Source organism: Scardinius erythrophthalmus (assembly GCF_964197995.2).
Source record: "Scardinius erythrophthalmus genome assembly, chromosome: 5".
Taxonomy (NCBI): domain Eukaryota; kingdom Metazoa; phylum Chordata; class Actinopteri; order Cypriniformes; family Leuciscidae; genus Scardinius; species Scardinius erythrophthalmus.
The window spans coordinates 21,493,495-21,519,493 of NC_138225.1; the positions used below are offsets into that span (position 1 = coordinate 21,493,495).

The following is a 25,999-nucleotide window of genomic DNA, read 5'->3' on the forward strand; positions in this document are numbered from 1 at the left end:
TCACTAACAGACCGGTGGGGAATTGACAAGCATGTTACTTTGAGCGGGTTGCCACAACATAGTCAATGAAGATTCAACTGGCCAGACTGAACCGTCGACTGCAGTAGATGCCGAATGGCAGATACTCCCTGCTCTTCCCTGGGAGGGTGATTTGAATGAGCTGGATGTAAACGACGGTGCGCCACCGCACTGGATGTCTAGATTTGTGTCGGGGCGAGATTCACTGGCGCGCGCTACCTGGAGACGCCGCTCTTGAGGAGCCGAAACGGAAGATAGCTGATCTAAACTACATCAGTGCTCAGGTTTGCTCTCAAATCAATGACTTTTTGACAGATATTGCTCGGCGGTTTATGCGTTAGGTAAAAGACAAACACGGCTGAAGTTAACACGTCTTGGAGGTCTACGTTACGATAGTCAAGCGCCAGTCACTTAGACACAATCACTAAAATATGAATTTTATGCCGTAGCTTTCCGTCAAAGTCCAGTATATTTATAGAAAAGCTATGCGTGTATATCATCCCCATACATGTGTGTTCATATATATATATATATTAAAAACCACCAATAACAGCACGTCAACTCCATTCAGTCACCAGCGCAACATAATTTAGGTTGCCAGGAAACCGCAGTCACAGCATCTGCTAAAGCCACAGTTTTGTCAACTCTGATGGTCATTTTGAGGACAAAAACGCCGCTGCTCCTCGAGCGTTCACAAATCATGTTAACACAGCTCTGCCATTACACGATCCAACATACAGTTTCGTCTTTGACAGACTCACACAGAGTTGTCGTGTGTTACCGCATTCCGATCTAAGAGAGACAGCCGTCGCGCGAGAGGTAAGTCATTATAGATTAGACAGGCTTTGTCCTCTTGAGTAAATGCATTTAGATATGCTTGATGGTGTGAAGTGTCACAGAAATGACCGTTGTTGTTCTTCACACTGGTAATTGATGTAAAACAACAGTGATCAGTCAGTCAGTCCGCGTTCCTGGTCAATGAACTGTTACGCTGCCAAACGCTTCACGTTTAACGTTAGCTGCTAGTTGTGATTCTCACCCTTTGTCTATTGTTCCGTTTAGACCACCCAGATATTCAAGTTGGGAGTGATATTGTGAATGGAACACGAGCCAATAAGCATCTCTGTATTGTTATTGAATGACCACGGTTGAAAAACCATTGGCTGTCGCAAGAATTACAGTATGTGCAGCCCGGGTTCATTCTGTCCTGCAACAGCACGGGTTTGATTTTTGCAGAGCGCTCGCTGTCTGCTCAGTTTATTGTTCACGTTCAGGCTGCGTCGGCCGTGCGTGCGTGCATAATATGACATAATACGAGCAAGCGCGAATTGTGTACTATTGCATCGAGCTTATTAGGGCTGTGTCATAAATATGCATTGAACTTTAAACGAGGTCCTATGATAATTATGCGAGAATAAGTGACCATTTGACTGGAACCGATCCAGTCCATTTATATCTGTATAAAGAGGCAGATTTGTTGCAGACGAGCATGTTTTCTTAACATCAGCTCTCTCACACATCATCTGTGAAAGAGCCGCCAGGTTGCTTAGCTGAAATGACGTCATACAGACTGGCTTGTTATGGAAGAATGAGCTCGCGGACGAGAATTCTTCTTCTGATACTATAGGTACTAGTATGCGAGTATTTTACTATTTAGCTATGGACGACAATTATGGGTGTAGTTTACCTTAAAAGGATCATTTCGTTTCAAATCCATTAGAAACCCAATTTAGTGTTTTTTTTTTTTTTGGTCCGCCTTTAGTCAACATGAAATCAGTGGGCAATTCTTATTTTGAATGGAATTTTGCAGTATTTATTATTTATCTCTGCACACCATTACTAATATTATTATTATTATTAAATTCATGTACACTCATGTACAAAATAACTTCCCCTCCTTCTTGTAGTGATATCTCTTCTTTTCTCTCATGATGTGTTTAGGAGTGAGAGGGCAAGACAACCTGTCAATCACATGAGATCACAGCAATAGCAAACTACAACCATCCAATGATCCAATAAATTCCCTACGGGGTATGGACAAGTTCCACCCTACTTTTTTGTTGTTGTCCTAGAACCCGTTTCACTTAGATATACATCACAATAAGGATGAAAAGACAATTGAAACCGTTTCATGTCGACTTCAACAGTTAATATCAACACGGCTGTGTTTCAAGTACCACAGGTCATGCTGATATTCAGTACAAATTACAACAGCAGAATTGTGAGCGCGATATTTCTTAAAATCTGTGTGGAATCAAAATTGACCCATTTACTTTGTTAGTGCACATTACTAGCCTTGTGGTCAACCACATGTCTACCAACCACCAGTCTGCTGCCCAATTTGTGTATTTTTTTTTCTTAGTTAAGATAGATCCAAAACTTTAAGCTTTCTGTGTCATAAAAACATGCATAAAGCAATGCATGTCACAAACAATGCAAAACAAAGCTGATCTGGCACAGCATATGTGAGTGGAAAGGAGCGGAATGATTTTCCCTCCCATGCTCAAAATGTTCCATGGGTTTCCATTTCCCGCTCTCCTCAGACAAGTAGTGAGAGAAACCCGGCTCTGAGTGATCATGGCGTTCGAGAGGAAACACCAATTTGGTCAGCAAATCAAATTTGTGTACTGGATATTACTGTTGCATAGCTTAGAAATAACTTTCAAGATTGCAAGCTATTTCATAATTAGGCTATAGCTCCCTGTTTGTGAGTTATATATGCGCCTGTCCTATTTTCCTCTACTTCTTACCTCATTCCTTTGTGGATCTGAATACCATTGAGTCTTGGGCTCTTTAGCCACCATGTCCACCATGCATTCATCATTCATTTTCACTCGTGACGTTTCACAGTGACGGTATCCCATTAACATGACTAGTCATGTAGGCTTTAGCGCAGAGGGTAGATGCATTAGTCAGCATATGTGTTTGTGTGACCTCTTTAACTTAGTGAGTGATTGCAGTTTTAATTTCATTTTCACTTTTGTAGTATTGTTTGTTTTTAATCGGACTTTGTCTATCCAAATAGGCTAGTCTTTTAATAGTTGATAAATCATGTAGAAAGTAGACCTACTATAACATGATCAAAGTAATTTTCAGTACTTCTTATAAAAATGTATTCGGTGATGCAGTGAATGCAAAAAGTGATGATAAGATATTATTGATTTAGCATTGATTTTTTTTAGTTGCACGTGTTGGCTTCATACAGGTCATACATACACACACTGCCTCATCCTGCAGTTCTTTTGCTGCAGATGCATAGCTCATGCATTTTTATGGAAGGAGAGGATATGTGGGTCAAGCTCACATCTTTGTGCAGAAGCCTTTTACCACTTCTGGATTTAGAGAAAGAGCATGCATGCGTTTTCTTCATGAGACAAGAAGATCACTCTTATTCATGCCTCCTTTCAACATGCTCTTATCATCAGTTCTCGAAAGCCCATCTCCCATTCATTCCTAGACTGCATCCATAGGGTCTTGGTGGACAGGTCGTTTGTTTCAGCATTAGATCACACATCTTCTGGTCTGAGACTAATGGCTGATTCCACCCTGTAGCTCTGTGTCTATATATGTACATCCTGGTCATTTCAATTACCACAGTTATTACGACCAGAAAATAGAAATCTTTCAAGATGTGTGTCAATATTGATCTGCGTATTGATCAGTTATTTTAATATACTTGCTTATTCTCAGTAGGTGCCAGTTGCTGTTTGCATGTTGTTATATGAATGACCAAGATGAAGGTATACAAACCCAATTTAGCTTTTAAAATACGTTTGTTAAATGGATATTTGGATTTGTGGGTCAAGATTGTCATAATGAACCCCAGAGAGATCCACTGATAATACTAATTGTAATTAATCAATAGAATGCTTTATTTAGACTGGACAAAATTGTATCTGATTATTAGATTTTTTTTTTAATACTGACGTGAACATTCAAGTATCTCCTCCATTGTTACTTAACACCATTCTAAAATTCTAAATCTTTTAATATGCTCACCAAGGCTGCGTTTATTTGTTCAGATACTATTTTAATATTTATTTGAAATGTAATTTTCTTTTGATGGCAAACTTAAATTTTCAGCAGCCATTACTCCAGTCTTCAGTGATTCTTTAGAAATCATTATAATATGCTAATTTGCTTCTCAAGAAACATTCATTATGGCTGTACGATGTGTCGTATTAGCATTGATATCACGAAGTGTGGATCCGCAATAGTCACATCGCAGGATGTGCGATGTCAAGGATAGGGATCGTAGTTGATCGCTTCCGGTTTGTAACGCATGATGTGATTTGCGGATAAATTGCAAAGTTTAACCATCATAGAGTGAAAGTTTATCATTTGCATGTGTTTTAAGTCCTGTCAGTTTAAACCATAGACTGTAAAGAAAGATGGACGACGCCCCTTCACTCTCTTCCATTGGTAAAAAGTGCAGCCGCAAAAGTCCTAATAGCGCTGACATCTTGCGCAGATTTGGGACCTGCTTCTGCGCAGTAGTGAACACGGGACCCGAGTCTGCGCAGTAGTGAGCAGAGAGTAAAGCAAAGAAATGGTTAGTACAAAGTTTACTGTGTGAAATAAACAGTTATGGACATGTAGAAATTAAAGCTGAAGCTCCAATCTCCTCTCGAAAATCCGATTTGGCGGAACTTTTCAGCCCTTGTGCGGCACGCTTGGTGCACACACACAGAGCCACGCAGACAGTACGTGGTTACAGAATTCAGTTCTCTTTCTTTTGAGCTTGAACTGACGTGTGCTCGCAAAATTAAGTCAAAATGCTTGTCTCAGCGAGTATCATGATTATATTGGGTCCGTGGATTCGTCTTAAAGTGACAGCAGCCTAAAATACCTGCAGCTTTTTGTCACTAATCAAACAACAAAAGAGAAAGATAAAAACACTTTTGTAGCTTTAATAAAGATAAATATTATTAATTAACTGTATTAATTTAACCTATACAGGGAAGATGCAGTGTTATTTTACATTTGATTATTCAATGTCTACCTTAATACAGTTAGATTTACCTGAAAAACATAAAGCAATGTTTAGTTCATTTGTATCTTTGTTCTGTTGTATTTATCTATGCTTGTAATTTTTATTATTTTGATAGATGCACTCTCCTACAAAATCACCCCAATCATACTAAAATAATTAATTCTTTCCAAATAGAGCTATTCAAATCATCTGATTAAATTGTTTTCATATTGCAATATATAAGTTTTTTCCAATATCGTGCAGCCCTATTATCAATGTTGAAAACAGTTGCGCTGCTTAATATTTTAGTGGAAATTCTTTGAAAAATAAAAAGTTCGAAAGAACAGTTTTTATTTGAAATGTTAATTTTATGTGCCCTTGCTGAATAAGAGTATTTATTTCTTTAAAAAAATAAAAGTGTTTGAATTTTTTTCCCTTTTTCTTAAAGAAACATATCACACATTCATTTCCAGTCATTACAGATTTAGATCAACCGTTCTGTTATAAATTCATGTAATAGCATAGCATTGTATTACAGGGTTCCCACGGGTCCTTGAAATCCTTGAAAGTTTGTGAATCTGAAAAAATGTTTTCAAGGCCCTGGAAAGTTTTTGAAAATAAACATACATAGAGACAGGTCCTTGAAAGTGCTTGAATTTATTTTGATGGTCAGATACACTTTTTCCACCGTAATGGTTCTGTTGTTACCACTTGTGTCTATTCTCAAACTGTATAGTGTTTCGCGGATCGCGGGTCGGGCGGGCCAAGGAATACAAACATTCCATTCCAATAAATCGAGGGTGGATGACAGATAAATCATTATAGCCTAATGTGTTGAGTTTAATAAAGACACGGAACTCTCATCACGGTAAAATGCAATGAACGAACGTGAACGTTTACTTTCGTTTTCAACAACGTAATTCTCTTCAGGGAAAACCAATCAAGGAAAACATATCAGGGCTCGACAATAACGCTTGTCCGGGACACGTATTTTTTTATTTTTTTGAAGGGGAAAGTGAGAGAATTGTAGGCCTACTACTTGTCCCTACCAGACAAATGCCCTGATTAAAACAATTTTTAGTATAATAATACAAAATAAATAATTCTGTTTTATTTAATTTAATGTAAGTGGTGATTGATAGCCTATAGTTGATAATAATATAGGCCTATAATGTAGGCTACTGATGGTAACAATGTTGCGCTGTTGAGGCTTGCGCAGTTATTTATAACACTATAGTTAAGAAACAATATTTTGTATTGCCTAGGCTACACACGACCAGAGAGCCATCAAGATTGAAACCGAGACTGATTTCATAACAGTTCAATAAAAAAAAGTTAAAATTAAGTCACTTACATTTGGAACGCAATGACTGTTTTTGTTCTGTTTCAGCAGCGAAAAGTTCCAAAGATCACAGCAGAACCATTGCGCATCTCACAGCTATACTGAATGATACTGAATGATTCAGCATTTTGAGCGAAGTGGTTGAGTCAAAGATTCAGTTACCCATTCATAAACTGCCTCATTCTGAATATCAGCCGTTTGTTCGAATCGTTTGAATGAATGACTCAATGACTCGCTCATTAAGACGGTCGCCTGCCGCCTCCTACTGGCGGTTTAGTTTCATAAAGTATCATTCTTTTCAACATTCCTTATTTGTATATTCAAAAATATTTTAAATAATCTAATTTAATACAGTTAAAATTTTTCAATGTAAATTATTTAATTTGATTGGTAACAGCATAGTGTCTTATTATTTTAATTGAATATATTGACCAAATTTAAGAATTTGAAATGAAAGATGGAGCAAACATTTAATAAAATTAGGGGAAAAATGCCCTTTATAAAAGGTACAAAAAAATTAGTGTTTTCAAACAGTGATGTAATGAAACTTTGACAATTTAAGTTTGAAGGGAGTAAAGCCTCTGTTTAGGCTATTAAGGAAATGTAATTTTGCCAAAAGAAAAACTTTTATTTTAAATAAATGTTAATTTTTAATCAGCCTACTTCAGTGTGATATGTTACCATATCATTCTTAACACTGAGAATTTGAATAATTGTAATGTGATGATCAGATGCAGATATCTAAATCAAAGTATATGGGCGGTTTGCGGGTGGATTATTTATTTTAAACAGTGGATTCGGGTGACTCAAAGTGCACCAAATTAATGAATTTATCTTTAAAATGTACAAAATTTTCTTACCGGGGGGGCATACCCCCGGACCCCCCTAGGGGTACCAGGCTCCACCCACAAAAATAATGTGGGAAACACATTAGGCTATATGATGATCTACAAAAAATACTAATTTAATTATCTTATTATTAAAATACATTATTAGGATTTTACCACCTCCGCCTTATTTTGAGCCAGGAAAAACCCTGGATACCTTAAGTTGAGTACCATGGTACCTCAGTGTTTGTTGTTGGACACAACAAATGTGTCCCCACATTAAGTCCTTGAATTTGAGGGTATTGGACATGGAAAGTCCTTGAAAGGTCCTTGAATTTGAAGTTAACCAAGGTGTGGGAACCCTGGTATTAATACAATAAATAATTTCTTATTATACTATCAAAACATTTTTATAATTTAAAATCACACCAATAGATAGCCTAATAACAAGAGAGTGATATGATTTATCATAAATTAGTTTTAAAGGCATAAACGAGAACTTGTTTATACGTTTTAATATGAAACCAGAATAAAAGTGTATTTTACTGTATTTTCTTGTTTTCCTCCTGCCACATGACAACTGTAGTATCTCTCATGCTGAAAAAGAGGATGAATTGAATCGAGAATCGCTGCAGACTTGAATGAATGGCAGCCTCTTGTTAAACAGTGTGTATGACAGACAGCTTTTCCATTGAACAAATTTCTGTTTGGTTTGCAGAGCTATAGCTGCAAATAACCACTATGAAATGCTAAATGTGCTTCATTTAATACAAGCATGTTCAAATGTTAGACATGATATAATTCACATATGGGGCGAATAATGCAGGGAAGAGACAAGATACCATCTGTGTGCACTTTTGAAATTTGAGCATTCTGAGCATTTTGGGCAAGTTATCTGAGCTAATAAAGTAAAATATTAGCAATATATGAAAATGCCTACAAAAAACATTGTTTTGTCAGAATGCATCACTGATTTTGAATGAACATGGTGCTTTTTAGGGCCAGATGGTGTAGTTACAGCAGTAGCTAACAGAGTAACCTTTGGTAACCAGCTAAACCTTGACTTCTTAGGTAGAGTCAGCCCCATTTGTACACTAAACTAAATTCAGCATCTTAACATGAATGCCTTAAAAATTTGAACTACCTTTTCTATTGCAGTGTTATTCTTACGTTTTTTTAAAAGAGTATGCACAACCTTATATAAATGAGGTGTTGCTGCTGTGATAATATTTCAATTATTAATTGTTTTAATTGTGACAAATTCTTCTTTTGGGGAAAAATCCCCAAAATATTCGCTGAATTTGTTGACAGCACTTGAAAGGTGGGCAGAAACAGTCCATAAGTGGACCATGGTGAGCCATCTGGAGGCTGAGCAGGGGTGATGGACATGTCCAGGTCTTTTCCATTCAGGCCACCATAGACTGACAGCTGAATGTTTGCCTTACTACCCACTGGGCCTGACCACATGCACACACGCAGACACACAAGCTGACATTGTACACAGTTTCAGGCAATAAATTGTGTTTTTCCCTGCAGTGGCTTCCAATGTCAGCATAATACATCATACATTAGTTGCTCTTATTGGTAAAAACAGGCCTTCAACATACCAATTTTCCATTTATTCTCACAGATGTGATGGAGTTAGAGCTTTCCATGCATATAGACATGCTTTATTCAAAAACATCAGTGAATTTGAATTGTTGACTACATTGAGTATCTGAACAGTTATAAATGGACCTCATCTGAGCTTCTAGTCATTTCACAAAGCTTCACTAAAATTCATGCTTTACATGTGTATTATGGATTTTTATTAATGTTCATTCTCTTGTGTGGACCTCTCCCCCACTCTGGTCCGATTTAACATCTGATCCGAGCAGTAAGCACTGCACATTCAGCCTTTGGCATGGATTTGTCACACTCCCTCTTTCTTACTTTCCTCTGTGCCATTGACGTCCCTTGCTCTCTCTCCCCCCCAATCCACCCCTCAGACACACACACACAACGCCTGGTTCCTCTCGGTGTAGCCGAAAGAGGTGCACATGTCCTCCCTATGACACATCTATGCCACACGATTTTATCTCCTGTCACCACAGAGGTGAAATGTGTGGTGTTGTTTGCTTAACACCATCTAGTCTCACACAAGCTAAGCCATTTGCACAAACATATTTAGTGTTAGTTCACCCAAAAATGAAAATTCTGAAAATTCAAATTATTTACCCACCCTCAAGTTGTTATAAACCTGTATGGCTTGTAGATATTTTGAAGAATGTTGGTAGCCAAACAGTTGATATGGGCCCCATTGATTCCATGGTATTTTTTCCATACTATGGAAGACAATGAGGCAACTGTTTGGTTACCCATATTATTCAAAATATCTTATTTTGTGTTCGGCAGAAGAAAGAAATTCATACAGGTTTGTAACAACTTGAGGGTGGGTAAATGATGACAGAATTTAAAATTTTGGGTGAACTATCCCTTTAATAAATATGTAAATTGAAATGTGTTTTTTTTTTTAGCATTTGTTTAACATAGGGAATTATTATTTTTCTCACTGTTTTATGTGAAATCATGCAGATTAATTGGCCCTCGGTTAAGAGCTAGACCTTTTTCCAACTGCACAGAGTAGACTATGTGCTGTCTTTATAGGCCATTAAAGCTTTGAGCTTGTTTCTGAACAGGAAAGGCCATTGAGATACCCCATTATTCAGCCAGAAAGATCAGTGGGTGATGGCGTATGTAGCAGGCATTTGGCATGATCTAAACCTCTGCTGTCCTTTAGTGGTTTATTTATTTATCGTGGTAAGTGAATTAAATTAATGATTAAAAGTAGCATAAAAAAAAAAAAAGACCTTACTTCCTATACGTTCCTGGTCTTCAAATCATTTAGGAATTCAGTGAATTTAGGCATCACACCGCTATAATGTATAGTATGAAAAATGGATATACTGTCATTATAAGAATACATTTAATTTGTGTTATTAAATTACTACTATGGGCTCTTCCTGCAAATAAAATCATGAGGTGCCCATATTACGCTTATTTGTGCGTACATAATTTTTTGAGGTCTGCTAAAATACATTTACATGATATTGGCCTGGTTTCACAGACAGATATTAGATTAAGCCAGGATTACGCTTTAGTTAAATTAGGACATTTTAAGTGTTTTTTTTTTTTTTTTTTTTTTTTTTAAATGTGCCTAAGAAAAAAGACCTTTACTTGTGTGCATCTTGAAACAAACAATGGCACTGACATGTTTTTTTTTAAATATGTTACTTTGAGTTAAGACAGTTCAAACATTCATTTTAGTCTGGGACTAAAGACTTAAGCCCTGTCTGTGAAACCGGTCTAATTGCTGCAGCACGTCTTTTCACCCTCTGCCTGAAACACTCCTTTTAGTTCCTGTCTCTTTAAAGCCCACCTTTCTGAAAATTCCTGTATACTCTCATGATTGGTCAATAAGTCCAGTCAATTGGTCAATCGCTTAAAGCATGTCAAAACTTTAACGTTACTCACCATAATCGGGTTTCAGCTCCTGAGGCTTTATGAACAGCTGAAAACAGTAACTATGGCGATAGTATTGGTGTCCATACAATTTTTTTGCCCCCACAGCAAAAAAATACAGCATCTCCACGACTAGGAATGCTCATAATTAACTGGTTAACTCTTAACCGATGGTAAGAATTTTGACCGATTTAAGTAAATTTTCTAAATATTTTAGAATGTTGCATGGTTAAATATGCTACACAAATAAAATGTTGCATTTTTGAGAGAGAAAAAAAACAGATAAGTCATGTATAAAGGCCCGTTCACGATATCATTCTGTTTATTCTAAGCGCGTTCTTGTCTGCCGCTTTAAATGCTCAAACCCGTTACAGCAGTATGGATTCTGATTGGCTGTCAGTGTTCTTATCGTTCATCAGCTGGATAAAATCGTTCTGAAAGTGATTCCAACGATATCATTTCTCTGTGCCGTTATCATTATAGCTGTGGTGTGAACGATTTTTAGAACTATATTTATCATTATCTTTATAGTTATCGTCCTTGGTGTGAACAGGCCTTTAGTCAACATTTTATTATTACATTCACTTCAGAAATAATGGTAAATAAAGTGAAATGTTTTACAAACATAAACATTTATAAAAAATAGGCTATTTTAATTCTCTTCACTCAACAACAAATCCTTTCAATTTAACAGTATTCAGCACAGAATAAGAATGAAAAATATAAGTAGCTATATAAACGTCAAACCAAAACAAATTAAAGCGAAATGGAAACAGAATCCAAACGGTTTCCATATTCGCAATGTATTTGGATTCAAAACCATTATCTATTATGTAAACTAGGATTTGTACTTCACCCGTGTTCCAATATCCACACAAAACATCATCCTTTTCACATGCGCAAAAATGTGCTATAACACCTCATTGGGTTGGTGGTCACGTTGAAAGGCACAGATTGTATTTGAATCTGATTGGTTGACGAATGTTCTAAGGTGTGCAATCATTTGCAGGGAAAGGCATGGCTAAAGTAGTTCCAGGCAGGTCTTGACCGCATTACAGTTCCATATCACTTCGCCAAATGATTTCAGTTATTTCAAAGGTCTTTACAGATTACAACAGCAGAAGAACCAAAACCCACAATGACACTGACCAAGCAAATAGATATAGGCTAGTAAACAACAGGGTAAAAACGACAAATTATTACCATGTTTTTTGCCACAAAATTACGTTTTATTATATGGAAAGCAAAGCACATACTCTCTTTCTCCCGCTCAAACGCACACAAGTACAGTAACAAATACAGACACACTCGTACAGAAACGTGTTGTCAGCGCAGCTCTGATGATTTTATTAGTAAAATAGTTTAACAACTTAAAAGCTACATGACATTTCTCACTAGCGATGTAATAATGACTGTTCTTGGAGCAGATAAACGTACAGTTGCACGTTTAAAAAAAAATAAATAACTTCAAGCCAAATGTATCTTGTTTTATTCATCTCCATGAAGTTCATAGATATATGTATTATTTTAATTTCCTCTGTGAAACTTTTGTTCCAACTAAAATGCAAATTCGTCAGAGCGTATCAGTTGGTTTGGAGGTGGAATTAGTCAGTTTTTGTCAAAGCTGATTCAACATCTGCCCACGTCACAGATGCAGATCCTTATACCCACAGTATGTCAGTTCAGAGTTATGTGGTGCTCGTTTAACTGTGATTCATAAAACTTCCCTCACCACTAATGGCTGCTTGAACGACGTGCTTGCACTAACGACTCGATTTTGCATAACTCTGTCGACAGTCTGTTTTGAATTCACTATTTTGGTTTGTTTGTTTTGTTTACAGCAGCTGCCATGACAGGGGTGGGGGCAGAGGATGACATCCCTCTCTGTGAGAGGAAAACTGTCACTGACTTCTGCTATCTACTGGACAAGTCCAAACAGCTTTTCAATGGCTTAAGGTCAGTGTCTTCTCTGTGTCTGAACATTTTGCTGTTTATTTGTGGTTTTGTTTGCCTTCCAGATTGCTGTCTGGGTCAAATCATGCAGTGACCTTATGTAAACTTACTTTCAGCGCAATCTTTCTTTCTTTCTTTCTTTCTTTCTTTCTTTCTTTCTTTCTTTCTTTCTTTCTTTCTTTCTTTCTTTCTTTCTTTCTTTCTTTCTTTCTTTCTTTCGCTTTTTCTATCTTTTGATTTAATTGTTTGTTTGTTTGTTGTTTGTCTTGTTTTTGTTTCTTTCATTTGTTTGTGTTCTTGCTTTTGTTTATTCTTTTGCTCAAGCATTGTTGCATTGTTTTTTTCTGTTGTTTTCACCCTTCTGTTCAATTAATTTACCTTAATTTCTTTTTAAGAATTTAATTTTCTTTTTTACTTGTTCTTTCTTTTGTTTGTCTGTTTGTTCATTTATTTGCCAGTTTTTGAGTATGACCTATTGCTCTGTTAATCTGTTTGTACTACAGTTTAGGAGTGAATGGAATACTGAAGTAATGCTCATTTTCTATTCTCACAATAGCCGTGAATCACGCCTTTAACCATATAGTGACACTGACTAATGTAAGTATCAAATATAGTGACTTACATAACACTGGAATGTCTTATCACAGTTGAGACAACGTTATTTAATAACCAAGTCTAGTCGAGATGGCCAAATCTTAATTAACCGACAACAGCTTCAAATGATTTTTAAATTTATGACAACATTGAACACATCGCTTGGGTTATACTTAGACCACAAAACTGATGGGAACTCCACTGTTAGAAGACAGTAAATTATGCATAATTGCAACTAACCCTCAATCAAACCCTAATCCTACCCTAACCCTATAGTAAGTGAATGTTGTTAATTAATTTTACTCAGTACCTAAATAAATATATTACACTGTAACAATGACACCTTAAATTAAATTCTAACTTACTTTATTTCTAATGTGGAATGCAAAGAAGTTTCTTTTTTTTTTTTGTCCATACGTGTTTTTTTTACCTCACAGACTTTCAACGTGAGTACAGTGTTTCAAGTTTGCTGCTTCAGTATTTGTAATTATTTTTTCACGTTTCTATGGTATACTGGAAAGCAATGATAAGCGTTTCATACGTTTTAAAGGCTTTTATTGGCAAAAACATTCAATATATGCAAAGAGTCGATATTTACTCTGCAATTCATCGGGCATGCTGGATATTAGCTTCTGGTCCAAATCCTGATTAATGGTGATCCATTCTTGCCTTATTAGTGCTTGGAGTTTATCACAATTTGTGCTAGTCCACTTGCCTTTTGAGGATGGACCACAGGTTATCTACGTAATTAAGATCTGGGGAGTTGCCGGAAATCCAAAATTTCAATGTAATGATCTCCAAGCCACTTCATTTTCATTCTTGCCTTGTGACATGGTGCTCCATCAAGCTGGAAAATGCACAGGATCATCACCAAATTTCACAACCTCATGGGTTGTTGCGAGAAGTTGTAACAGACCAGCGGATGGTGGATTGGAGGATTTATTTTGAGCACAGACCGAGCAAGCACCCACAAATCGACAGAGGTCCTCTGCCAAGGCGGGCCTCCAAAACCGCTGGCGAATGGCAGCTAGCGACCTCCTCACTCCTGGGTGGCATTGAATGACCCTACTGGAGAATGGCGCCGTGGACCAAAAAAGGACCAAATAGCAGACCCACCAGGCATCCCTGGGGCACTTCGACTCTAGCCTGAGCTCGTTTGATGTGAGCTTCGATTACCCAAGTGACTGCCCCCACTACGGCCCTTAGGCAAAGTGGTGTCAGGAGGAGGCCTGTCAACCAAGGTAGCGAAGCACCGCAACAATGCATCAGGCTTAACATTCTTGGAGCCCGGTCTGTAAGTTAACTCATAGTCGAAGGGCCCAAAAATCAATGCCCAATGAGCATGCCTGGCATTCAGACATTTAGCCGAATGAATGTACTCCAAGTTCCTGTGGTCGTTCCACACCATGAAATGAATGGCCATCCCCTCCAACCAGTGACTCCAATCCCCCAGAGCCAGTTGTACCACCAGCAGCTCTCGATTGACGATGTCATAATTTCGCTCTGCGGGAGACAAACGGTGCGAGAAATAAGCACACGGATGTAACTTATTATCTTGAGGGGATATTTTAGAGAGAACCGCTCCAACACCTACCTCTGATGCATCAACCTCCACCACAAACTGCCAAGCGGAGTCAGGTGTAACAAGGATTGAAGCAGAAATAAACCTGCATTTGAGTTCATCAAAAGCACTCTGAGCCGCCACAGCCCAGGCAAATTCAGCCTTGGTGGAGGTCAAGGCAGTCAGAGGGGCTGCCACCTGACCTAAGTTCCTATTGAATTGCTGATAGAAATTGGCGAAACCCAGTAACTGTTGTAAACTCTTTCTGGAGTCAGGCACCGGCCAGTTAGATATGGTCCTCACCATCGCAGGACCCATGCGAATCCCCTCCACCAAAATGACAGAACTCAAAAACGAGACTGACTGGGCATGGAAAATACACTTGTCCGCCTTTACAAACAACTGATTCTTCAGCAGCCGCTGGAGCACACCTCTGATGTGCTGGATGTGCACCTGGAAGGAAGGAGAGAATATCATCCAGGTACACAAAAACAAATTTTATTTATCTTATCTCTCAGCATGTCATTGACGAGTTCTTGGAAGATGGCTGGGGCATTGGACAGGCCAAATGGTAAAACCCAAATATTCGAAGGGCCCCATGGGGGTGTTAAAGGCCATCTTCCACTCATCCCCCTCAATCAGAACACGATGGTAAGTGTTGCGCAGATCCAACTTTGTGAAGAATCTCACCCCCTGCAAAAGCTGACAAAAGCACAGTCATATGGACGAAGTATGCATCTTGAAGAGATGCATCTTGGGACACACACTAAAGACCGCCCATAGATTGTGATGCATGACATGAACCCAGGACAAATCTATCTCCTCCTCCTGAAACAAAGAGGGGGCGACAAAAGATGGTACAGAAACTAGACAGTATGCATGATAGTAAGGACTCCAATTAGAAATAGACTTATCTGCCCAGTTAATGAGGGGACCATGTAGGGAATGGTCAGGGAGCTACAGGAGACTTAGTTAAATCTCTAGCTCCTCCCGGTGGTTGCCGGAGGTAACTACACTCACCGGGACGGATATGGTCACATGGATATGAGCTTGCGACCATACAGTAAGTGAGCAGTGATGGGAGAATGAATAGGAAGACCCCTCTCACGGACCCAGTTTTCATTGAGAAACTTCCCCTCCGCCCCAGAGTCAATGAGTGCTGAACCCTTGAAGGAAGTATCATTCATGATGACAGTCACTGGCAGGAGAGTACTAGATACATGAAATGGGGATGTGAAGGTTCCACTCACCAGAATTCCCCTAACTACTTACGAATGCTGGCTTTTACTTGACAGGATGCAGCCAGATGACCATGGCCACCACAATAAAAACAGAGACCCTCAAACAAGCATTGTTGTTTTTCCTTAGCAGAAAGATGCATTCTACCAACTTGCATGGGCTCTACACCATCATATGGTTCAGGTACACGGGGAGCGGAAGGAGAATCGAAAAGTTCTGCCCGATGCCTGGAAAACTGACCCAGAACCCAACGATGCAACTCCATTCTGGAATCCAGACGAATGTCAATGTCAATGAGATCTTCCAGATGTTCTGGAAGTTCTGGCTGAAGTGAGAACACCACTTCATATTGAATGAAAAATGAGCGACAGTTGCTAGGCTAACCAGCATAAGCTGAAGGATTGTTGACTCGAGGTTCGTAAGTGGACTCAGTGGCGGCTGACATTGGTGACGCAAGATCTGGGTTGAGACGATTAAGTCTTTAAACTGATCTGAAAGCTTAGCGACTCACGCTGCGAGAGACTCCATGGAGAAATTAACAGGCTCCTACTCATGACGGCCCAGCATGGTTGGGAACCAAGTTCCATGGCTGATCGGATAGGAGATTCTTCTGCTGGGTCCATGTTTGGCCAGTGTGTGGTGTGATGATCTCAGGAAGGAGGATCCAAAAGCAGAAGAATGCTTAGTTTCGTTTTATTGAAACACAATAATAAAGACAGTTCATGTTTAGTTCAGAACAGTAGAGAAGAGAATGGTCAGGCAAGCAGGGGTCAGAGTCCAGGGCAATCAAATCCGAATCATGAGGCGAGAATCAATGTCAGACGAGCAGGATAGTCAGGCTAGGAGCAAACAAAACCAATAGGGACCTCCCAAGTCACGATTGGAAACCGGCAGGTGTTCACGGTAGAAAGCAGTCCATAGAGGCGAACAGTAACCCAGGAAAATTCCAGCACCATTAATAGTCCGAATGGTCAACAGTGAGAGGGCAGTCCAAGACTAGTGAATTCTGGAGAGGAACAGGGAACCACAACACAACTGGGCAGAGAAAAAAAATGAGATAAAAAGAAAACAAAAATTAAAATAACAAAACTAGACAGGAAAAAAACGGGCAGATGAACAGCAAGAAGCACAGAACACACTGGGAGAAAACAAAGGGAAAGGAAGCATAAATATAGTAGAGAAATCAAGCAATAAAGGGAGACAGGTGAGCGCAAATGAGCAGATACGCTGATTGTGAAACAAACAGTTGTGCGTAAATGCACGTGGAAAAGACAAACACAAACACAAAGGAAGAAAACAGAAGGAAGATCAAACCCGAGTCCTGACAGGGACATTCTGAAGCCTTCATCACTGCAGTTGAACCTCTCTCCTTGAAGTTCTTGATGATCCTTCCAGTAAATGGTTCTTTCAGGTGTGATATTCTTTGCAGCAATTTCCTTGCATGTGAGGCCATTTTTGATGCAAAGCGATGATGGCTGTCTTTTTTTGGAGGTAACCATTGCTAACACAATAACACAATGATTGGAAGCATATCTCTCCTTTAATATCAATCAGCCTGCTCTTATAATCCAATCAGAATGATAGAGTGATTTCTCTTGACTAATACTTGTTCACACTTTCCTATGTGATTATGATGTGATTAGTGAAATGATGTTAGCTGGTCATTTTGTGCCAAGGCCAAAAAACAGTGAATATCTTTTTTTTGTGAAGCTTTTTGCAATTATTTAAAATTCATCTGATCACTCTGCACAATAATCTAGAAACTATGAATCAACACCAAAACAACTGAAGCAGCAAACTTAGCAAAACAACAAAAAATTTTCACTGCCAATACTTTAGGCCACAGTAGTAAATGAAGACAGGATTTTCATTTCACTATCACTATTCACTAAGGAAGTTAGTGCTGTTTTTAGAAATTGGTGTCACTCTCATTTATAACTGAACTGTGTGTGAATGTAACCGTATTTAGCACTCTAAAGCAGGGCTGAAAACCGTATATTGACATGTATGAATGTAGTCTATTTTGTGGGTGTGGTTGATTATTAATCTATAAATAAGCAGGTTCTAGTGTCTCATCTGTGCTGTGCTTTATGTATGTGTTTATGTTTGCCTGTTCATCCGTAGGGAACTGAGAGCCCTTTATATTTTCCAGTGTCTGGGTGAAGTGATCTCAGTTTTACATCTGAATGAATCTTCAGCGCTCCTCTTCCACCCCCTCATATCTGCCAGTGTTTGACTCTGCATTACACACACCCTTAAAAAAAATGAATCACGTCACTCCGTGTTTATCACCATTTCTCAGTGGCCAGTAGGTTGCGTTTGAGTTAATCAGTCATTTTTAGCTAAGACTATTTATAGGACAAGTATGTCAGTAGCTGTGGGCTCTATCTCCCTCTCTTTTAGCCACCCCCCCCCCATTCTTTTTTTTTCTCTCTTTCCTTCTTTCCTTCTTGTCGTCAAAATTTGTATTCCTTCCCTCTTATCTCTATATCCAGGCCCTGTCCTTATGTACCAGATGTGTGTTTCCTTATGTACCAGATGTGTGTTTGTTACATTTATATTGCATAACTGACTGAGACTGCTACAGTCCAGAAGGTTAGTTTCATAGAGTAGCCCACATGTTCTGACATTCATATATTCTTGGGGTAGGTTTTTTGCGCATCAATGTAAATTCATAGGACAGTGTTTGGTATAATTCCTGCAGGTCAGTATATCCCTTATCTTTTTTCATATATATTTGATATATATTTGGATATTTCTAGTGTTCATGTTTAATATTGCAGTGTTCTTATACAGCGTTAACACTTTTCTTTTCTTTTATCGTTTACATTTATATAAGGCTGTCAAATTAAGCATTAAATCCTTTAAAACCAAGTCCAAAAATTTTTAACATTTATTCCACTCACGTTTTTCAGATGTCAGCATTAGAATTGTAGTATTTTAGTTCTTAATTGCTTATTATTTCTGCATGAAGGATTTCATATGATGCTCACTACCAGTGAACATGTTTATGCATTTATTTTTTTATAACTTAATGATAGTTTGTGTCTACAAATACAGGATTAGATGCTTGTCATGAGGCCACACCCAATGCCCTGTTTCTCCATACTAATTAGGCTGTCTAACCAGTAGCGGCCTAATTCTGAATTTGATGCTTAGCAACACCCTGAAGAGTTCAGTAATGAAACAGCTATTATTAATTGGTCTCATTTCCTAATAATTCCACTACTTGATAGCTCTCATCTCTTTATTAAACAAGCTTGACTCAATAAAGATACTTTTATAGTGGCTTTTACATTTTTATATCCATATACACTCACCTAAAGGATTATTAGGAACACCATACTAATACTGTGTTTGACCCCCTTTCGCCTTCAGAACTGCCTTAATTCTATGTGGCATTGATTCAACAAGGTGCTGAAAGCATTCTTTAGAAATGTTGGCCCATATTGATAGGATAGCATCTTGCAGTTGATGGAGATTTGTGGGATGCACATCCAGGGCACGAATCTCCCGTTCCACCACATCCCAAAGATGCTCTATTGGGTTGAGATCTGGTGACTGTGGGGGCCATTTTAGTACAGTGAACTCATTGTCATGTTCAAGAAACCAATTTGAAATGATTCGAGCTTTGTGACATGGTGCATTATCCTGCTGGAAGTAGCTATCAGAGGATGGGTACATGGTGGTCATAAAGGGATGGACATGGTCAGAAACAATGCTCAGGTAGGCTGTGGCATTTAAACGATGCCCAATTGGCACTAAGGGGCCTAAAGCGTGCCAAGAAAACATCCCCCACACCATTACACCACCACCACCAGCCTGCACAGTGGTAACAAGGCATGATGGATCCATGTTCTCATTCTGTTTACGCAAAATTCTGACTCTACCATCTGAATGTCTCAACAGAAATCGAGACTCATCAGACCAGGCAACATTTTTCCAGTCTTCAACTGTCCAATTTTGGTGAGCTCGTGCAAATTGTAGCCTCTTTTTCCTATTTGTAGTGGAGATGAGTGGTACCCGGTGGGGTCTTCTGCTGTTGTAGCCCATCCGCCTCAAGGTTGTGCGTGTTGTGGCTTCACAAATGCTTTGCTGCATACCTCGGTTGTAACGAGTGGTTATTTCAGTCAAAGTTGCTCTTCTATCAGCTTGAATCAGTCGGCCCATTCTCCTCTGACCTCTAGCATCAACAAGGCATTTTCGCCCACAGGACTGCCGCATACTGGATGTTTTTCCCTTTTCACACCATTCTTTGTAAACCCTAGAAATGGTTGTGCGTGAAAATCCCAGTAACTGAGCAGATTGTTAAATACTCAGACCGGCCCGTCTGGCACCAACAACCATGCCACGCTCAAAATTGCTTAAATCACCTTTCTTTCCCATTCTGACATTCAGTTTGAAGTTCAGGAGATTGTCTTGACCAGGACCACACCCCTAAATGCATTGAAGCAACTGCCATGTGATTGGTTGATTAGATAATTGCATTGAGAAATTGAACAGGTGTTCCTAATAATCCTTTAGGTGAGTGTGTATATATATATATATATATATATATATATATATATATATTTCTTCATCAGCGTGCAACACAGAGCTTCAAAAATGCAAAAATGTTACATAAATATGACTGATATATATGTTTATAATTCTATGTGCTTGTGCTACAAATACACTCTCTCTGTGTGTGTGTGTGTGTGTGTGTGTGTGTGTGTGTGTATGTATATGGGTATGTATATATATATATATATATATATATATATATATGTATGTATATGTATATGGGTATATATATATATATATATATATATATATATATATATATATATATATATATATATATATATATATATATATATATATATATATATATCATTCAAATCAGGTTTATTGGCAAAATTTACAGACTTTCAGCTGTTTGCAATGAACAAATCAAACAAAAGTAATTGAAATATCACAACACAATAAATGTTTCAAGTGGTTTCCCAAATTTCAACTGAAATTGCAACTTTTAATGACTTCTGCTGTCTCAAAATTATTTAACCCCTTCATGGCAAGCATCCTTAGTACTTAGTAGAACATAATTTTGCTATCATGACCTGCTGCAAACAAGATGTATAACCAGACACCTGCTTCTGGCAGTGAAAATATATATATTTTCATAAAAAATAGAAATAATGTCTTAAATATAAAAACCAATATAACTGTCCTTTAGTGTTGGTAGACTTTATTTTGTTTGTTTAAACTTTCATTTTGGGAGTGTCAGTTCCAGAATATATTCCAGAATAATGGAATGATCAAAACACTGGAGTACCAGAGGCCTTAGCCATACCATACAGATGTAATATTGCTCTGTTACTCAACTACACCACATCTGACCCCATCTGCACACATAGGCTACACCATCCTATCTCTCTCCCTTTCTCCTCCTTCCCTAATTTACAGGTCTATCCCTGGCTGTGCTCTCCCAGTGAATCTGTCTAGTGGGTATTAATGCTGCCAGAGTGGATGGGAAATTAATAGTGCATGTAGTGAAATTAAAGCCCTGCCTAATGACTGCTCCTATCTCCTTCCTGACCTTGTCTCTCGCAGCCCGCAAGGGCAACGGGGTGAACCGTAAATCTCACAAATCTATCTCTATAACCTTACAGCATGTGTGAATGCACATTATGAATGAAAGCTGTGGAACAAAATACAGTGCTGGGTTTCATCGAATCTGCATGAATGAAAGGAGGCGTGTCTGTGCGCTGGTGTTTAATTGCATTGCGTGATGTGTGTGTGTGCTTGTTGTATATGTGTATAACTCAAGGTTATGCCTAAACATGTTTTATTTTTTGACATTCGTTTTTGTCTCCTTGCCTTTCCAAGAATGACCCGTTACAAGTTCATAAATGATGCATCATCTACTGTAATCATGTGTGAGCATCTGTAAATGAGGGCTTTTGAATTTACCTGCTGCATTCGCAACCTCCCTTCTTTCCCCAGTCCCTGCTTCTGTTGTCATAGCAACCCTTTGATGATAACAATAGGGCCTAGAGGTGTTTTTGGAAGGTTTAGGGGGAAAAGGACGAGAAAGGAATAAAGAGAGAAAGAGCGAATAGAGGCAAAAGTGCTACTTCTCAAGCTGATTGCCATAGCTCGTCAAATTCCTTCACATCATCGGCACTATGACTCACCACAGCCCTGCCCAAACACTCTCACCCACTCACACTTTCTGACTCTCTGATTGCGCTGTTTTTGCTCTCCCCCTCCACCAATGTCTTCTCATCTTTGGCATGATGATGTTAATTAAGTGCATGACAACTATGACAACTACTTGTATATTTGGAAGGCTCATCTGCTGTTGTCCAAAATGATGTCTTGCAATTGGAGTGTTAAGGCAGAGGGGCAGAAATGCCTTATATAATGATATGTGGGTATCAAGGTCGTAGGTTTGGGTTTAATACAACCTTGATTTATTATTTTAAAAGAAACTAGTGATTGAAACAATGAGTCACAGTACCTCGATCATATGTAAAAAAGTAATTCCCATTGCATAGAAGTCTGTTAATATAGTCATATTTATTTAGTCATTGTCATAATGGTTATCTATCACAACTATATCTTCGATACCAGTTCCTTTTTCATATTGTCTTTATTTGAGACTCCTGTAAAGTTGAAATGAAAAGAAATTCTATTTTTGAAATTCATGTTGAATTTATGTGAATGATACATCTATGCATGTCTTTTTTGACCTCATACTTATCATCTGTCATAACTCAAAAAAACATATATCGAACTTTTCCTATCATTTACTATGCTTACACCCCGCTACTTTCTTTACAATCAACTGTAAGTAGTTTTACAGCTGTCAGTTCCAAATACTGACTGTAAACACAAGCTGATGGTTTTAAAATGGTTTATTTGGATTCTGTCTGTTAAAGCCTGTTAAATTGATATTTGAGTATCTATAAATGAGGAGAAAGCATTACTGAAGTAAATTTGGCTGTGTTTCTCTTGTTTGTTCTCTCGCACTCCTGCAGGGATCTGCCTCAATATGGACACAAGCAGTGGCAGTCCTATTTTGGCCGAACATTTGACGTATACACCAAGCTGTGGAAGTTTCAGCAGCAGCACAGGTCAGCCCTAGATCTATTTTTGAAACAGAAAGGACTGTTTTTTTAACCAAAATCTCAAAAATAAAACCGGTAGGCTTAGAACTACAATAGACTGAAGATTTAACATGCATGATCAAACCTCCCTCTGATAGTTCCTCTGCACTATGATGTCAGCATTAATGACAGATGATTCTTGATTCTTCTTATTTGGGTTTATGTGACTGGAGAATAGACAAGTCCTGGACAACCGGTATGGTCTCAAGAGGTGGCAGATAGGTGAAGTGGCCTCAAAAATTGGGCAGCTGTACTACCATTACTAGTAAGGAGCCTTTTAACACAGCTATTTATTCATCTGGTTTCAAACAGTGTACTTCAAGAATTGTTTTTTTCACATTATTTTTTTATTTTGTCTTCTTCAGCCTCCGCACTTCAGAAACAAGCTACCTAAATGAAGCCTTTTCTTTCTATTCGGCCATTCGCCAGCGATCATATTACCACCAAGTCAACAAAGAAGACAGGTGAAAAGGCGCTACAATGAACTGTGATGAGCAAAGTTGATGTTTTCTTGATTTTTATTTTCTATGTTCTGGAAAGTTCTTTAATATACTTATGAGCAAGTAAAGCAGTAAATATCCCAAATTTCTGTCTTTTATGGTTTTCTCTTCAGTTCATTAATCTTGTCCCTTCTCCTTTGCACAGACCTGAGCTGGTTGTAAAAAAGCTGAGGTATTACGCTCGCTTTATCGTTGTTTGTCTGTTGCTCAACAAGATGGACCTGGTTAAAGTGCTAGTCAAGGTAAGTCATGGACGGCAGACCAAATGGACCAGTTACACATTTTTAGTCCATGGATAGATATTCAGTCGAACAGAGGTTCTTGCCAAAGGATCAGTCAGCATGGACAGTCTGTTGGTTAGTTATGCAGCTGGAATTAAGACAAAATTCACGCCTCATCAATTTTGACACTGTAAAATTGCACACTGTCAGCCATTACTCGTATACTCATATTTATAGAAATTAATGGATTTTTATATTTGGTTTTCTTTTTTTTTTATTGCAAATTAACAAAACAGTAACATATACAAGGTAATAAATCAGTGACATATATAAATACAGAAGAGAGAAAAGAACAAAAACAGAATAACAACAACGAAAGAAAGAAAAAAAAAGGAAAGAAGCTTAGTATCATTGTCGATATTTATAATCAATAATAACATATCAATATTAGTGGTGTTATTATCGATGATAATAATAATCATGACAATAATAGTAGTGTTAGTTTTAGTGATTTATAAAAAAAGAGTGATGATAGTATTAGTAACAGTAATAATAATAACAACAATACATTAAGATCAGTCCATAAGCTATTGTATATTTGCTCTAAACGCTAGGTCAGGGGCTGATCCACAACTGCCAGTGAGCGCAACCAGCAAACCCCCCCGACATAGACACCTCTCCTTGATCCGACAATCCAATTCCCCCCTTTTCTTTTTGCAAAGGACTAAGAAATATACTGACAACAATTCACCGTTCATGAGAAGAAAAACCCAGCATGGTCTCTATCGGTGTTTTTGAGACCATCTGTGGTGTCTTTTTTTGCAGGAGCTTTCTGAGGAGATTGAGGACTACACCCAGCGCTTCAACACAGAGGACCAGTTAGAGTGGAACCTGGTGCTGCAAGAAGTTGCTGCTTTTGTGGAGGTAAGAAGTCTATAATGTGCATAAAGTGTCATCAGTATAGAGTGGTGCAGGTATGACGTCACTTTGTAGGCCTGGTTCCCTCGACAAAAACTCAATAGGATTTTTGATCAACAAAAATGTATGATATTTACACGTTTTGGCCATCAAGATAATTTTCACAGATGACAAAAACACAAAATTTTAATTCCTAAATGGTAGGGTATAAACTAACTACACCACGGTCCCACGAATTCAACGTCACCATCAATAAGCTTCCGACAACTCTTTCAGTTTTTATGTAAAAACATTTTCTCAGAACGTTAGAATAGTTTATAAGAGCACAATTATAAGCAGCAGGCTGTAAAAGTGGACTGATCTTACCTTGTTCGGCGTGATGACGTTTAATGTCCCCGACAGCCTCTGAAGTCCTATTTTAGCCACTTTTTAGCAGCCGCCTTTTTCATGACACATAACAGCTTAAAAAATGGGGTAATACTGATGTATTTTATGTCGTAAAATAAAACGTGAAAGTGTCTTGAGCTGGTATTCACCACAGACCTTATTTCAGCCATTTAACCAAAATCCCATTCAAAAAACCCATTGACTTCGGGATGATAGAACCAGAAGTGGTAACTCATTTCCGCGATTGGCATACAAAGTGATGTCATACCTGCACCACTCAATTGCACTATTAAAATCACCATGATATAAAAAAATATTTTGTATGTCAACAGAAAAGCAAAGTTGTTCTGAGATTGAGCAAATTATGATCTTGAAGAAAGAATATGAAGCAGTTTTTAATCTGGAATAATATACACCAAATCATTCACAGTAAGACCACTACCAGTCAAAAGTTTGGGGGCAGTAAATTTGATCAAATACAGTCACAAAAAAAAATTATTACCGTTTTTAATAACCATCATTAAAATAACCTGTTTTCTACTTTATATTTTAAATGTAATTATCAATGTTGATTTTTTTATATAAACGTACCGAAAAGTAGTGTATAGTAAATCAGTTTAATTTTTATTTCAGGCAAAAATGTATCAATGTTGTGCACTTAAAAAAGCACAATAACTCAGATGTTATAAATACCTCTTCTTACACGACTTACTGTTACAAAGGTCAGATGCAGTCCACTCTGTAAGACTGTTTGACAAATATTGATATTTTCTTCACCGTTGTGTCTTTCTCATCTACTGTTTTTCTACCTACAC

The 25,999-nt window shown here is 38.1% G+C and overlaps 1 protein-coding gene across 1 annotated transcript in view; it reads left to right on the forward strand.

Annotated features, from left to right (window-relative positions):
* The first annotated feature begins 5 nt into the window (after positions 1-5).
* The window catches only part of scai (suppressor of cancer cell invasion), a 34,901-nt gene continuing 8,907 nt past the window's right edge, over positions 6-25,999 (forward strand). Inside the window, exons 1-7 of the mRNA XM_081365780.1 lie at positions 6-302; positions 12,502-12,616; positions 23,030-23,125; positions 23,337-23,423; positions 23,524-23,622; positions 23,804-23,900; positions 24,705-24,803. Of these exons, the coding sequence (XP_081221906.1) occupies positions 12,510-12,616; positions 23,030-23,125; positions 23,337-23,423; positions 23,524-23,622; positions 23,804-23,900; positions 24,705-24,803 (585 nt within the window). The 5' untranslated portion in view covers positions 6-302; positions 12,502-12,509. The remainder of the gene's footprint in view (positions 303-12,501; positions 12,617-23,029; positions 23,126-23,336; positions 23,424-23,523; positions 23,623-23,803; positions 23,901-24,704; positions 24,804-25,999) is intronic.